The 13,969-nt window shown below is 41.7% G+C and overlaps 1 protein-coding gene across 11 annotated transcripts in view; it reads right to left on the bottom strand.

Annotated features, from left to right (window-relative positions):
* LRRFIP1 (LRR binding FLII interacting protein 1) overlaps positions 1–13,969 on the bottom strand; it is a 98,001-nt gene that overhangs the window by 24,565 nt on the left and 59,467 nt on the right. For all 11 annotated transcript variants that reach the window (XM_054970271.1, XM_054970272.1, XM_054970273.1 and 8 more), the window contains 2 exons: positions 4,056–4,226; positions 3,156–3,248 (listed from right to left, as the gene is read on the bottom strand). In XM_054970271.1, the coding sequence (XP_054826246.1) occupies positions 3,156–3,248; positions 4,056–4,226 (264 nt within the window). The remainder of the gene's footprint in view (positions 1–3,155; positions 3,249–4,055; positions 4,227–13,969) is intronic.

Raw genomic sequence — 13,969 nt, 5'->3', positions numbered from 1 at the left:
CCAGTAATGGCAATACTTTTCCCAAAGTAGGTGTATGTATCATAATATAGGCAAGGTACTGTCTGTCTGTCTTGAGGCTTAAGACCACTGGTGAATAAAATTTATGGCCCATGCTGTCAAGCATGCATCCTTCCATATCCACTGGAGAGAAAGCTAATTTCACAACAATGGAGTTGAGTTTTGGATGTGCGAAGAGGAAGGGAGAAGATAATTGCTTGATTTTAAACATATCCTCAAGGTGGTTAGTGGTAGAAGGCACCAAGCAGGTTTTCAGCCAAGCACCCTTAATCCCCTATAAAAGTGCCAGCAGCACAGACAATGCTTCAGGTATGTGATCTGCAGCATACAACAAACAAACAACTGCTTCAGAGGGGTTTTAGAAGCTGACTGATGGTTCAAGATGGCTCGAAGCTGAGTAGGAACAGCTGAGTGTTGTGGTGTGGAAAAGCCTCGTTCCCAAGGGCATGAATTTCAAAGAGAGCTGTCTCAGTACTGATCAATATCATCAGTGGAAGAAGCCCATAAAACAGTCACTGCCAATGGAGGGCTCTTCAACGGGCAAGGCTGTCCTTCTGAAGCCTACTGTGGTGGGAGTAGGGCAGGTTTGCTGAGCAAGTTGAGACTAGTCCCATAAGCAGCACTTATCTCAGGGGGTATGAGACTGAGTGGACATGGACTGATATTGTGATGAGCAATGGTGGCTCTAGGAATACGAGTCCCAGCTGTCCCTAGTGCTACAGGGCTTGTGGCCACTGCTGATTTTCAGGGATGAGACTGGCCATAGTAGGATCAATCTCACAGCCTAGGTGGGGGGGGGGGGGGAGTAAGCATGCTCTCTAGACTGTTTCCAGGGGGGATGCCGTTGCACTGGCAATGAAAGTATCTTCAATCTGTCCTTTAGAGACTGAGTCAACATACTGAACTTCAGGAGAGTACAACATGATAAGAGGCATCAAAGCTGAAAGGTGGGGCCGGAGTCTTTCCATAATGGGCACAGTGGAGTGCAGAATGCTTCAAAATCATGGCAAGTGGCTGATCCTTGGCCAAAGGCTGGCGAGTGGGCACAGGGCTGGCACGGGTACCGCAATAGAAGAGGCTTGCTTCTTGTGATCTCAGTCCCTGTTTTCTTCTTCTTCTCAGGGTCCACTGGAAGAGGGCTTGGCCTTCACAGGGCATTTAGAAGGTATGGTGGCATGGAAGTTTTCCTTGAAGAGTGAGAACACCTGCACTGGAATGTGGGATCAGGGAGACATGCCATTCATTTTTAAGGCTATGGTCAATGCCAAGGACCCACTGTTGCTGAGAGGGTGAAGATGAAAGAGTCAGTTCCGACAGGCGTGTTAAGTGAATGGGAGTCGACTTGATGTTCCTCTCCCAAGCACAGCAGGCACTCGGTGTGACCATCAAGAGTAGGCAACTTGCCCCACAGGAGATATAGCATTTGACAGTTTTCTTCTGCACCACAAAACAGAGATGAACAATAAGGCAGAAAAAATAGAGGGGAAGGGAAGGTACTGCTGAGGGTCCCACCAAGGGAGGAAAAATCCCTACGGGGCAAAAAAGAAACTTTAACCCCACCCAAGGACAAAGCCTAGCTCATGAAGATCAGAGAGAGAGAGAAGTTTCTCACAGTATCTCTGCTGTGGCAGTCAAACACCTGAGCAGGAAACACAGGTCCACTCTCTGAACATTGGTGTTGCTACCTGGTGCTCTTGGAGGGTGAAGCCAGCAATGAAAATTCCTTTTAAGCTTAGCTTTAGTTACTCTGGTTTGACCCTGCACTTCATAGATGACCACTCAAAGAAGCAGCACATTTTGCCTGGCCTGGTACCATTCCTTCAGTGGGGGTTCCTAATCTGGCTGCCATCGTCCTATTGCTTGCAGATGTTATCAAGGACCTCTGCTCTTCTCCCCACTCTGAAGAGTTGAGGGGACGGTAGAGGAGCTGACGTTGTCTGCACCTCGCTTTCCGAGCCATGCAGGAAAGGGCTTCTCTAAAGGGGCCAAAAGATTCAGGGTTAGTGCATGGGAGTTGAGGTGATTAGGTAATTCAATCCCCTCTGATTGAGGAGGCTTATGCCTCCGGAAAGGAGTCTGTAATGCACAGAAAACAAGCTGCTGAAAAGGCATTTACATGCCCCGTTCCCTGCTCCCTGTTGAAGGCTGGGGGAGGGAGATGAGATCTCTTTTGGCGGTAAGCCGTCAAATGGGCCACACCACCTCAGCTTGGAGGGAAGGCAGCTAGAACTTTTAAAATCTCTTCTCTGTGACAGAAAAGATGTCCTTAACTAGGGAAATGAAGAAAGGAAAAGAAAAAGGGAAATACCAAAAGTGAAACAGAGAAAGTCCTTTCGGAGCCCTCGTAGATCCTTAACAATCCCTCTTCCTACCTAAGCAAACTGGTCTAGGAAAATGGGTTTCCTTTTCTCTAGAGGAGAAAGAAGACTGTCTCTGCCTTGTGATCATGAGGAGTTACTCTCCTGGGCACTGTGGCTGACCTCTAGACATGGGGTGGGGAGGATATAAATCAAAATGGATATTATATAATCAGACTGTGGAATACTGAAGACAGGTTTGAAGTTGTTATAACCAGAGGAACAGAGGACAGAATAATGTTTTTAGGAGCAGAGGCACTGTGGCATCTTTGTGCCATGAGGAAGCACCTCCTACCAATTCCTAGCCTTGCAGTTCACAAATGTAACAAGGACATTTCCAGTGATAGGCTGTTTCCACACGTCTTACCTGCCACCGGAACATCACGCAAAACACCTGGAAGACAGCGTCTTCTTGCACGAAATCGCACCAGGAAAACGCGATTTCGCGCAAAACTCCCGGATGACAGCGTCTTCCTGGCGCAATTTCACATAAGAAGATGCTGTCTTCCAGGTGTTTTGTGTGATGTTCCAGCGGCAGGTAAGGTAGAAACGGCCTCTGTATGCAGAAACCCCATATAGTTGTAGCTATGTTGGAATGAAACCATAATCACAGACTAGTTTGTTGAAATGTTTTTGCTTCTACTGTTTCATAAAGCTCATCCCACTGTATTTAATTCTGTGGAAAAACTGGTGGATAGTAGATTATCTGAGTTATACCAGTTACCAGACAACGCATAGATGAAAGACCTATTATTTTCTTAGTACTGAGAATACACTTACTGCAAGTAGTTCTTCTCTGTTCTTCAAAACCTCTTTGACTTCCATAAATTGAAATTGCAATATACCATGAGCATGTTTTTCTCTTTCAAAATCCTACAAAGCAATTGTTTCACAGTCATAATTAAAGTAATTTTGTATAAAATATTCTTTAATTGACTGACCACAGGGACAGGGACAGGGACACACAAACACACACACACACACACACAATTAATCCAAAGATATTATCATTGCCTCTCAGTACACTGGATATATCCAATAAGTCAAATAAGAATTCAGTCTATATAGAATTAGCTAGTTGTGGCCCTCATGAGGACACATGGTTTAATAAATAATAAAATAACGTAAGTGAGAGCAGGGGTGTTAAAAAGGTTCCCATCAACAGTTACTACCTGGAAATCAGAACGAGCTGGCATTATGATGAGTTGTGGTTCTTTTTAAGTTGTACTAGTTATGAGTAAATGTGCACTATGAATATAAATGAGCACATGCAAATTCTGTGTAAATTTTGTCCTTTTTTTTTTGGGTCATCCATAGATGGCCACCCTAGTGTAAAGCAGGATCTTGGTTACACATGAGTAGGCATATGCTGTGAAAAAACACCCTGCAAATAAGAGTTGGTCCTATTTCTATTTATACAATAAGCCCCAGCTCAGGTTGGCATATAAGCCCAGGGCTTACCTCTACACCTGGTCTCAAAGCAACAAAGTACCTTGGGTCAACTATGTAAAGAAAGGCAGTAATAATTATTTAAATGAATGGCTTCATCCTACATGCCTAGGCTATGTAAGACCTTATTGGAAATATTGCCACATAATAAAAAAGTTAAGAAAATGTCTCACTTTTTGGACTAAAAACTACTCGTGATTTTCTATTATGACCTCGTTTGTCGCTACTTACCTTGTTTCTTTCTTCATATTGTCTTCTGGATTCTGCAAGCTGTTCTTCCAGTTCTAACAACGCATCCTTTAAAGCATCTACTTGATACATGAAATTTGTTTTCTCATTGTCTAGCTGAGCATTTGAAACCATAGCCTTCTTGTATTTCTCCTCAACTTCAGCTAGGGAGTCCTACGGAAAGAAATACTTATGAGGTCAAGCAATGTTTTCAGTGTTATCAACCAAGTCCAAATGCTATAAAAAAGTTGCATTCTTGAACCCAACTGTGAAGTCCATGGAAAAGACTTATTTGAGTTGAACCCAAAGAGCATCTCTTACCAACATCAATAGGTTAGATCCATAAAGTGACAGGATTTCCACTGGTTTTTTTTTTATCCAGGGATATTACTATCTGTAATAAGAGCTATTTTAGAAACTTCAACGTGCCTTTGTGTATGCAGTTCTTCTTATAACTGTGAAGGAACCAGAAAACCGTGAAGGAAACTATGCTCAAAGGAAGTTTAGAAGGGGTAACAAATGAGAAACTGATTGAAAGAGTGAAGCAGAGGAAACTCATGATTCCTAAACATACGTTCCAAAGAATGGCAGGGGTGTTCTGTGTGTAGTAGCATGTTGTTCAAAAACAGTAAGGGCACAGAGGCCAATATACTAGAAAATCAAAGTCGAACAAGCTCATTCACGTAACTACTATCAGCAGAAATACCATGCTACAAAAGTAATTTAACATTGGGACATTGTACCCAACAAAAAATCTGATGCTGATCTTGAGCCAGAGAAAGAAATGAGGTAGACAGCCAAAGAAGAACTACTGAAATAATCAACGACTAACGGCCATTAACAAAGATAAATATTCCAATACAACAGAAGTCTACTAGCTGGAATAGTTAAGTCATGGAACCAGCTAGGTGAGGTGATATCGGACTGACTCCTGAAAAGTTCCCAGAGCCTGGTGTGACATGTAAGTGTTGTCAAATCTGTTGGAAATGGTTACAAAAGTATTATTAAATTCAACATTATGTGGAATTATCAATAAATATTCATTCTGAACCGCACCTACTCATAGATGTTCCAAATCCAACCAGCATTATTTCTCTCATTCAGGAGTAGAGATGTGAAAGCTTGAGGGGTGGGGAGAGCCAGGAAAAATACTGGGTTTTTACTTTGAGCCCCTCCACCCTTTTAAATTCTACCAATAGAAAAATTGGAAATTTGGGGGAACATTGAAAAAATCCTATTAAATAATTTATCTTTTTAGAATGAGTTAAAGGACCTTTAAAGCTAGGACATATTCCCAGTAAATGCTTTTGAGGAGCTATCTAGTATCAAATAGTTTTATCTAAGACAATGTACAGTGCTAGATAATGGTAATTCCTATGTTTACTGTAGATATATGATATTTTCATTGCTTAAACGTGACTGATTTTGTTCACAATTAATATTATAACACATTATTGAATGATAATACATTATTGAAAAATGTTTTCAGTGCTATTAATTTTAACACTATATCCCCATATGCTGGTAGTAGTTAATATTCTTACTGCATAAATAATGTCCAAATAATAAAATATTTTGCTGCAATATGTGTGGTCTTTACAATAGTCTTTTATTTATTCCTTCTTTTCTCTATTTCTCACAAAAATTAAGATAGAGGTTCTTAGGTAGCAACAGTCTGCAGCTCCCACCCCTCTACAATTGGGTATATTTGCAGTTGTGTGTGAAGAAAAAAACTAAATTCCATAAATACGCCAAATAGTATACTTTTATATGCTAAGTTAGGAATGATTCATTTTCTGCATTTAGTTTACAATATTTCTATACTGGTTTTCTCCAACATGTGAGGCTCAAGGGAGTGGACTTGTATGCATAAAGCGCAAACACTAAAAACAAGAAACACCAATAGCATCACAGCAACAATAACAGTTTAAAACCACACATATCAAAAACAGTGGCATAAAATTTGCAAAAGTCCTTTAGAATAAAATCACTTTACAGACTCTCCAGAAGACAAGGATGGAACATTTCTCACTTCCACTGGTAGCCCATTCCAAAGCAATCACTAAATTCGCCCTGGAAATTAGTCCACCACTTTCTGTGGGAAGAAACAGTGAAGAGGAACTTGTGCAATGAATGAAGCTGGGTGTACAGATGCATACTAGAGTCCTAAGCCATCAAGAGCTTTAAAGGACAAAACCAGCACCATAAATGCCTGTGGAAACAGCTTACTGGGTGATAGTGCACTCTCAGTCTAACCTACTTCACAGGGTTGTTGTCAGGGCTTTTTTTCAGCAGGAACGCAGTGGAATGGAGTTCCGGAACCTCTTGAAAATGGTCACATGGCTGGTGGCCCCGCCCCTTGTTCTCCAGACCGAGGGGAGTTTAGATCGCCCTCCACACTGCTGAGTGGTGTAGAGGGCCATCTAAACTCCCCTCTGTCTGGAGATCAGGGGGCGGGGCCACCGGCCATGTGACCATTTTTTCCGAGGGCAACCCACTAAGTTCCACCAGCTCTTTTCCCAGAAAAAAAGCCCTGGTTGTTGTGAGGATAAAATGGAGAAGGGGAGAATGTTGTAAGCCACTTTGGGTCTCCATTTGGGACAGAAATAGGGTACAAATGAAATAAAATTAAAACATTCCTTCAAACTTGGGGAGCGTCTTTAGATTTGAGAGAGAATTATGTTCTATACAAAAATGGCGGCATTATCTTTATAAACAGCTTCCCAGATTCTCCACTAGATTCCCCATTGAAAGTAATGGTCCTCCTGAACTCTGGAACCTGAAAAACCACTTGGATTTGACTCCTGAACTGGTAATGTCTTACCCAGAAATAAGCAACCACAGTAAATATCCCCTACCCCAGATCCAAAATTATAACAATTTTTTTCTCAGCACACATCCCTAATCTCTGGATTATCTTTAAGGACACCTCAGTTCAAAGTATACTGCAGTAATACATCCTTGAGGTTACAGCAGTATGATTCAACCTGCCCACCTGAATCTAAGAAAGAGGTTAATCTCTACACCAAATATAGCTGGGAAAAGGCATCAACCAGCTTACCAATCGGCAGACCTGGACCCCAAATTATCTCCAAGTTTTTGGTATAATCTGCCATTGAGGGAGTGATCCTATCCAAGGAGGCAACCCTTTAGATTACCAACCTTTCCAGCATCACTTCTGTTTTGTCTAGATTCAACTTCAGTTTGTTCCCTCTTAGCTACTTGACTATAGCCGTCAGGCAATAAATAGCGCAGGGAGATATTTGTGGGACCCTAGTTAATGAAATATAGAGCAGGTTGTCATGATCATAGCGATGATACAAAACTCCAAAGCTCAATGTACAATCTTATTTAATAGAGTGATGTAAATATTAAATAACAAAGATTTGAGTCTGAGAGATTTTACCAGCAAAGACTCACACAAAAACATCACCATAAAAGGCCAAATTCTTATCTGTCTATGATTCCATTTTAGGAGCTGTGAAAAGTCCAGCTGGATGTGATTCAGCCAGAGAATGGTCGCAGAGAAATACAATTGTTTGCTGTCAATGCTCCCTCATAGGCTTTCTAATGCATTCTACAGCATGAGCTGTTGAGATCCAACGTAAATTTTCTACCACCACGGTTCTTCTCAAATTTGAAGAAGGTTGGAAGTCCTTCAACTCGGAGAACCATGGTGTGGGAACTCTTCAAAAAGGAAAAGACACTGGGAGCAACCCTATCAATATTCTGTTGCAGCCTGTAGTGAAACAGCTCCACTGACCCATGGGTACTGCTCCATTCTACCCTGCCTCTGAGGCATCTAGGCACCAGCAGCTGTCCACCTGGCAACATGCCACTCTTCTGGTTCACTGACCTCTCTCCCCATTTTGGTACAACACCACCATCACCTGGCCTTTGTATGAATGACTCACTCAGAGGACCAGGGCTTCCAGCTCCCTTTCCCTGTCTTGCTGCCCTACCTTATGCCTGCATCACCCACTACCCCAGTGCTCGGCTATCATGGCGGCAGCTTACTTGTGTATCGCTGGGAAATTAATGATTTGTCAACTGCCCACTCCCCCTTCCCCAATAATATTCTCAAACGGTGGAGGTCTATGTGGCAAAAAGAATTACTACCAGCATTCAAAATTATAACACTTTATTTAAAAGAAAAAGTCCGTATACTGTCAGCACAGCAATAAACTGAGCAAGGAATCCAACAGAAGGTGTAAACCTGCAATTCCTGTCTCTCACTCTGTACATGCCCTAGGAGCTCTTATTCTAAGGCAGGCTTTTTACCTTAGAAGTTATACTGGTCTAAAAACTTACCATTACCTTGTATGCTTTGTTCAGGCCAACAGCCCTCTACGTGGCACTTATCAAAACAAAGAGAGTAACATGGTAGAAACCCACAAAAGCAAAGATACCCGCGTAAACTTACTAACAACAGTTTGTACAAAGTGAACCTTATCAAAACAGTAATTTAGTAAATATTTATATATTTATTACATAGACAATGAAGGCAAGCCAAGTAATGTGACTCTCAGCCCACAGTTGGAGCAATCATTCATATAGGCGCTCTATTTAAAGGACCCTATATTCAGGTATACATAAAGTGCTGCTTCTAAGTGCTATTGTAAACATTAATATATTCAATACTGCACATTTATATTAAAGAGCAAATGCATCAATTATCACCAATAAGGCAAGCGTACAACAAACAAGGGTCAAAAGCTCTCAATATCCACACAGTGTGGGAGAGTCCAAACGCTCTCAAGCAGAGGCAATTTCAAGTGACTGTGAAAAATCCTAAGTGAAAAATAATCTTTTTAGTAGAAGTTCTGTTCTTTAGTTGACGTTCTGTTCTAACGTGTTGTCTAGATCGTTATTGGTCCCGTTTCAATTCATATATTTATCAAAGAATGCACAGACAAAGTTCCGTTTATAACAACTTCTCTCAGCAAAGTCATGCATGTCATTTACAGCAGTAGCAATCACAGTGATGAAACTATGTTGTATGCTTGCCTTATTGATTTACAATAGCACTTAGCAGCAGCACTTTATGTATACCTGAATATAGGGTCCTTTAAATAGAGCACTTATATGAATATGAATGATTGCTCCAACTGTGGGCTGAGAGTCACATTACTTGGCTTTCCTTTCTTGTCTATGTAATAAATATATAAATATTTACTAAATTACTGTTTTGATAAGGTTCACTTTGTACAAACTGTTGTTAGTAAGTTTACATGGGTATCTTTGCTTGCTCTATGTGGCAATGGCAGCCTTCACCAGAGCCGAGGCATAAGAACTCCTTCTGCCCAGATGGAATCAGCCAAAAAGACCTTCCACCTCTATGCCAAGAGGTCTTATTATCTGTTTGCCAACCTGCTCCCCATGAGTCAAAGACGCCTTTCCTGAAATCTCCAGGAAGGGACATTCTAGCATCTTTTGCCTGCCAAGTCTCCATTCCCTCCTAAGTGTCAGCTTCCAGCTCATGGTGTGAGTTGGCCATGGCATCATCTCCAGCCAAGGAAGCTATTTGCGTTACAAAAGCATCACTGGGTAGACTGGAGAATATTTGGCTTCCCCCCTCTTCTTGGGATTCTACCAAAGTTTTGACACAGACACCATTCGGGTTTTTAAAATTCAAGCCCGGCATCTCAAAATTTCAAGGGATTCTTCAACCACTAAGGGCACAAAGAAGCAGCGCAGGATGGAGGTTCTCCATCCCTGCCTTGGCCAGGAGGCTCAAGCACAGTTCTTCTGAAGTAGCCTGGGCCTGGGCTGCTCATCTGGTTTCCATGGCATGCAAGGGAATCACAATACTCGCTGCCATGCTCAATGAGGGGGCTCCAGCGAACATTGAGTGCTTCCACTCCTTGCTCCTTCTGAATAGCCACCAGCCTCAAAATGCTAAAACTGTAAGTACAGCTATTTAAAACATTTATTAGCCACCTTTTGTCTCAGAGGAACACAAGATGGCTTATGATATAAAATGAACACAAACATAAAAATGCATCAAAAACATAGTAGTGTAAAGGCTAGCCTGTTTGACTAGGATCTGGGAGATCCAGTTTGAATCCCCACTTGCTGGGCAATCTTGGGCCAGTCACACATTCCCAGCTTAATCTACTTCACATGGTTGTTGTGAGGATGGAACAGAGACAAGGAGACCAATGTAAGCTGCTTTGCATCCCCAACAGGGAGAAAGGTGGGGTATAAATGAAGTTAATAAAATAAATTTTAAAAACTAATACAAAAGTGACTAAACAAAAGCCATCCTAAATAAAACGGTCCTTAGCTGCCTCCTGAAGATAGGGAGTAAGAGGGACAGCTGGACTTCTCTGGGGAGATTATTTCATAATCATAAGGTTGCCACCAAAAAAGGCCCTCTCTTGTATACCCACCAACCAAGCTTCTTTGGTTGATGGGACAGTCTCCTTGTGATCTTAACTCACGGGCAGGAACATATGGGAGAAGTTGGTCCTTCAGATACATTGGTTTCAAGCCATGAAGGGCTTTGAAGGATAAAACCAAAACTTTGAATTGTGCTTGGGGGCCGATTGGTAAGCCAACGCAATTCTTGTAATATCATGGTCATATGTTCCCGATAGGTGGCCCCCAAAAGCAGTCTAGCTGCAGCATTCTGCAATAACTGCAGCTTCTGACCACTCTTCAAGGGTAGTCCCAAGTAGAGCACATTGCAATAGTCCAGTTGAGATATAACTAGGGCATGGATGACTGCAGCTAAGACATGACTGCAGCAGGAATGAGTGCAATGGATACACAACCAAAGCTGAGCAAACTCATCTAAGTGTCAGATATGCCTTCAGCATATCTGCCATGCCTCAAGTATGTTGTGATTGTAATAGTATTGTGCCTCTGAGTACATGCAGAGTTCAGGTATGTTGTGATTGTACATGCAGAGAAAACCCAGCTTTCTGTTGCTTTGCTGCTAACTATCTTCTAGGCAAGTTGTTTTGGTTACCAGTTCCTGCTGAAGCCTGAGAACCTGACCTTGGACTTAACACAGAGACTGAGCAGAGTTCATCTCTCCCCCCTTCCATCCTTCCCTGGCAATGCGCACCAAAAACCCCAACGGCCTCTCCTTCCCACTGTGTGTGTGTGGAAACACTGTCCTATAATTGATCCTGCTTTACCACCTTTAGGCATTCTGATCAATTTCCATTGTTACAGCTTCTTGAATCTTTCCTTAATAAAATCATCTTTAACTCATACACAAGAGTGATGCAGTGAAGTGATTGGGAAAATATCTGGCAAGACCTGACGCCAAGCCACCACAGAGGCCTGACTTTCTAAGGTAATTGCTGTGTCGAGCAGTACTCCTAAGCTGTGAACCTGGCTTTTCAAGGTGAGTCACATCTTTCTACTTCCCCCCCTAAAGATTTACACTTAAAAGGTTCATGACATAATTCACTCTCTGCCTCCACTCCTCTTCCACCAATTTGTAATCTCCTTGTTTAAATAAAATTCCCAGTTCAATCTCACTACATCTGAAGAAGTAAGTGTGACTCATGAAAACTTACATAGAAATAAAAGTTGTTAGTCTTTAGGGTGCCACTGGACTTTTGTTTTATTCTGATATTCTATAGTACAAAATCTTAAAAGTGGCAAGCATGCTTGAATGAGAAAGGATTCTCCTGTTCAGATGGTCTCATGGTTTTCTGAAGGTGATAAATCCTAAACTATATATTATTTCTAAAATGTAAGAATTTTATGAAATTAGACACTTTTCAAAGTAGCATAAAACATGCAAAAGCAACATCAATGTTATGTTAACTGTTAAATTAACAGTTAACAAAACTGTGTGTTTGTCTGTGTGTTAATTGAAGAATTAGAGTTTTAGGCAAAACAACAAGTGCAGTCAAAAAAGCAAGAAACAGCAGTTAAGCTTCCATGGAACAGAACTGGCACAACTTCACAGATTCAATTAGACCAAAGAGATATTAAAAATTCATCTTTTAATGAAATAATCTTTACAAAATGCTCAACTTCTCCTGAAACCGAAAAGAAACACAACCTCAACATAATTTCAAAAAACAAAACTGACAAGTTTCTTTACCTGGAATTGCTCTGAAACTTTCATTCAGTTAAACACAGTCATTGTGCTTCTTCGATTTTATATATAACCACTTCAAAGTAAATTCCTAAATAGCTTTGAAATGAATAGGATAATCAATATATCTAATTCACAACGTGGCCCCATCGGTGGATATTAAATACAGAGATTCAAGCCACGAACAAACAAAACAGATTGTTCTACGAACCTGACAAAAAACCCAGGTTTGCAAAAAAAAATAAATCTGGTATCATAAAAAACTGGTGGGGTTAAACCCACCCAAAATAATAGAATCAGCAATTGTATCTTTAAGAATAAGGTGTTTTCTTGAGATCTCAGTGGCCCGGGGGGGGGGGGGTTGCTAGGCAACCACAACAATATTGCCAGCCTTCATAACTTGGATTCTGTCAGAAAATGTACGGGAAGAGCTTTCTCCAGAGCTATTTTGGCCTCCCAATCCACCATTGCTCTCCTTGTTCCTGCCTTGGATGGAGAACTCATCAGTGCTTGGACAGCAGCAACTACCAGGGAACTTGCTACCATGCAATTCGTGCAATTCACCCAGATGCAGTGATGGTTACAATTTGAAGCCACAGAGCTCATCTGGGCCCAGTGGTAGCCTCCATGCAACTTGTGTGACTTGCCAGGACCTAGAAGTGGCCACCATACAATTCATTTGAGTGACTTGCCAGCACACCACTTTTACAGTTTGTCCAGGTTTTTCCCAGGAAGAGGCTGCCCGGGGGAAGGAAGAAGGGAAAGCTGTAGAGGTTAGAGTGTGATGTAATGATTAGAGTGTCAGACTCTAATCCAACTACAAATCCTCACTCTGCCACGGAAGCTTTCTGGGTGACTTTAGGTCAGTTTCTCTCAGCATAATCTACTTCATAAGGTTGTTGTGAGATTACAATAGAGGAGAGGAGAATGGTATAAACTTCTTTGGATCCCCACTGGGGAGAAAGGCGAGATATAGAGGAAATAAACAATAAATAAAGCTGAAATCTAGGTGATATATTCTTTCTCGCACACCAGATTGCTCGACTGCTGTTCCCCTGGGCAACTACCCTGGCACAAGGAGAGACCCCAAGGTATGGAGAAGCAAACATTTAGAGGTGGTGACAGGCAAAAAGAGACTCCAATGCCCTACTTCGCATGGTTGCTACAAGAGAGATTAGAGCATGTGCCTTCCCAACCAGGAAGCTGTGGTTGAGAGCGTACCTACTAGAATACTATCAGATCCCCATGGATGCCTGGTTTATTGAGGCATAAGCTTTCAAGAACCACAGCTCTCTTCGTCAGATGCATGGAGGGTAAGAAGAAACTGGCCAGAGATATATAGGTGGTGAGGGGAGGGGAGCGAGGGTGCAGGGAGAGGGCCATTTAGATGCAAATCAGTTGCAAAAGTCATGGCTAACAAGGCTAAGTCCTCTGGCTCTATGACCATGGATGCCTGGAAAGGTATGGAGAAAGTGAGGCTGGTGGGGCATTTCTGGAAGGTGTCCTTTTGTGGCTTAATGAATGACAGGAAACTGGTAGGACCAACCCCTATTTCTTAACTGTCCTTAGGGCTGCCATAGATTGCCTGTTCAACCTCAAACACTACCAGACTCCTGTAACTTGTTTTAGTATTTTGTACACCTCTGTACCATTTTGTGAAGATCTTGTTGTTCATGTTTCCTGTTTATACAACCGTGAAATTTAATTTAAAAGATGCCTTTATCTTTCTCTTTGGTCTAATTTTATCTATGCAGTTCTTTTTAGCATTTGTTGTTCCATAGCAAGAAACGCAACATGTTCTATGGTATAAACTTGAGCAGTTTCAGATCTTTGAAAGGCAGTCTGTGAATGAAAT

The sequence above is a fragment of the Eublepharis macularius genome, chromosome 2 (genome assembly GCF_028583425.1).
Source record: "Eublepharis macularius isolate TG4126 chromosome 2, MPM_Emac_v1.0, whole genome shotgun sequence".
NCBI classification, from domain to species: domain Eukaryota; kingdom Metazoa; phylum Chordata; class Lepidosauria; order Squamata; family Eublepharidae; genus Eublepharis; species Eublepharis macularius.
The sequence above is the reverse complement of the archived record's forward strand: the minus strand, read 5'-3'. Positions and strand labels throughout refer to the sequence as shown.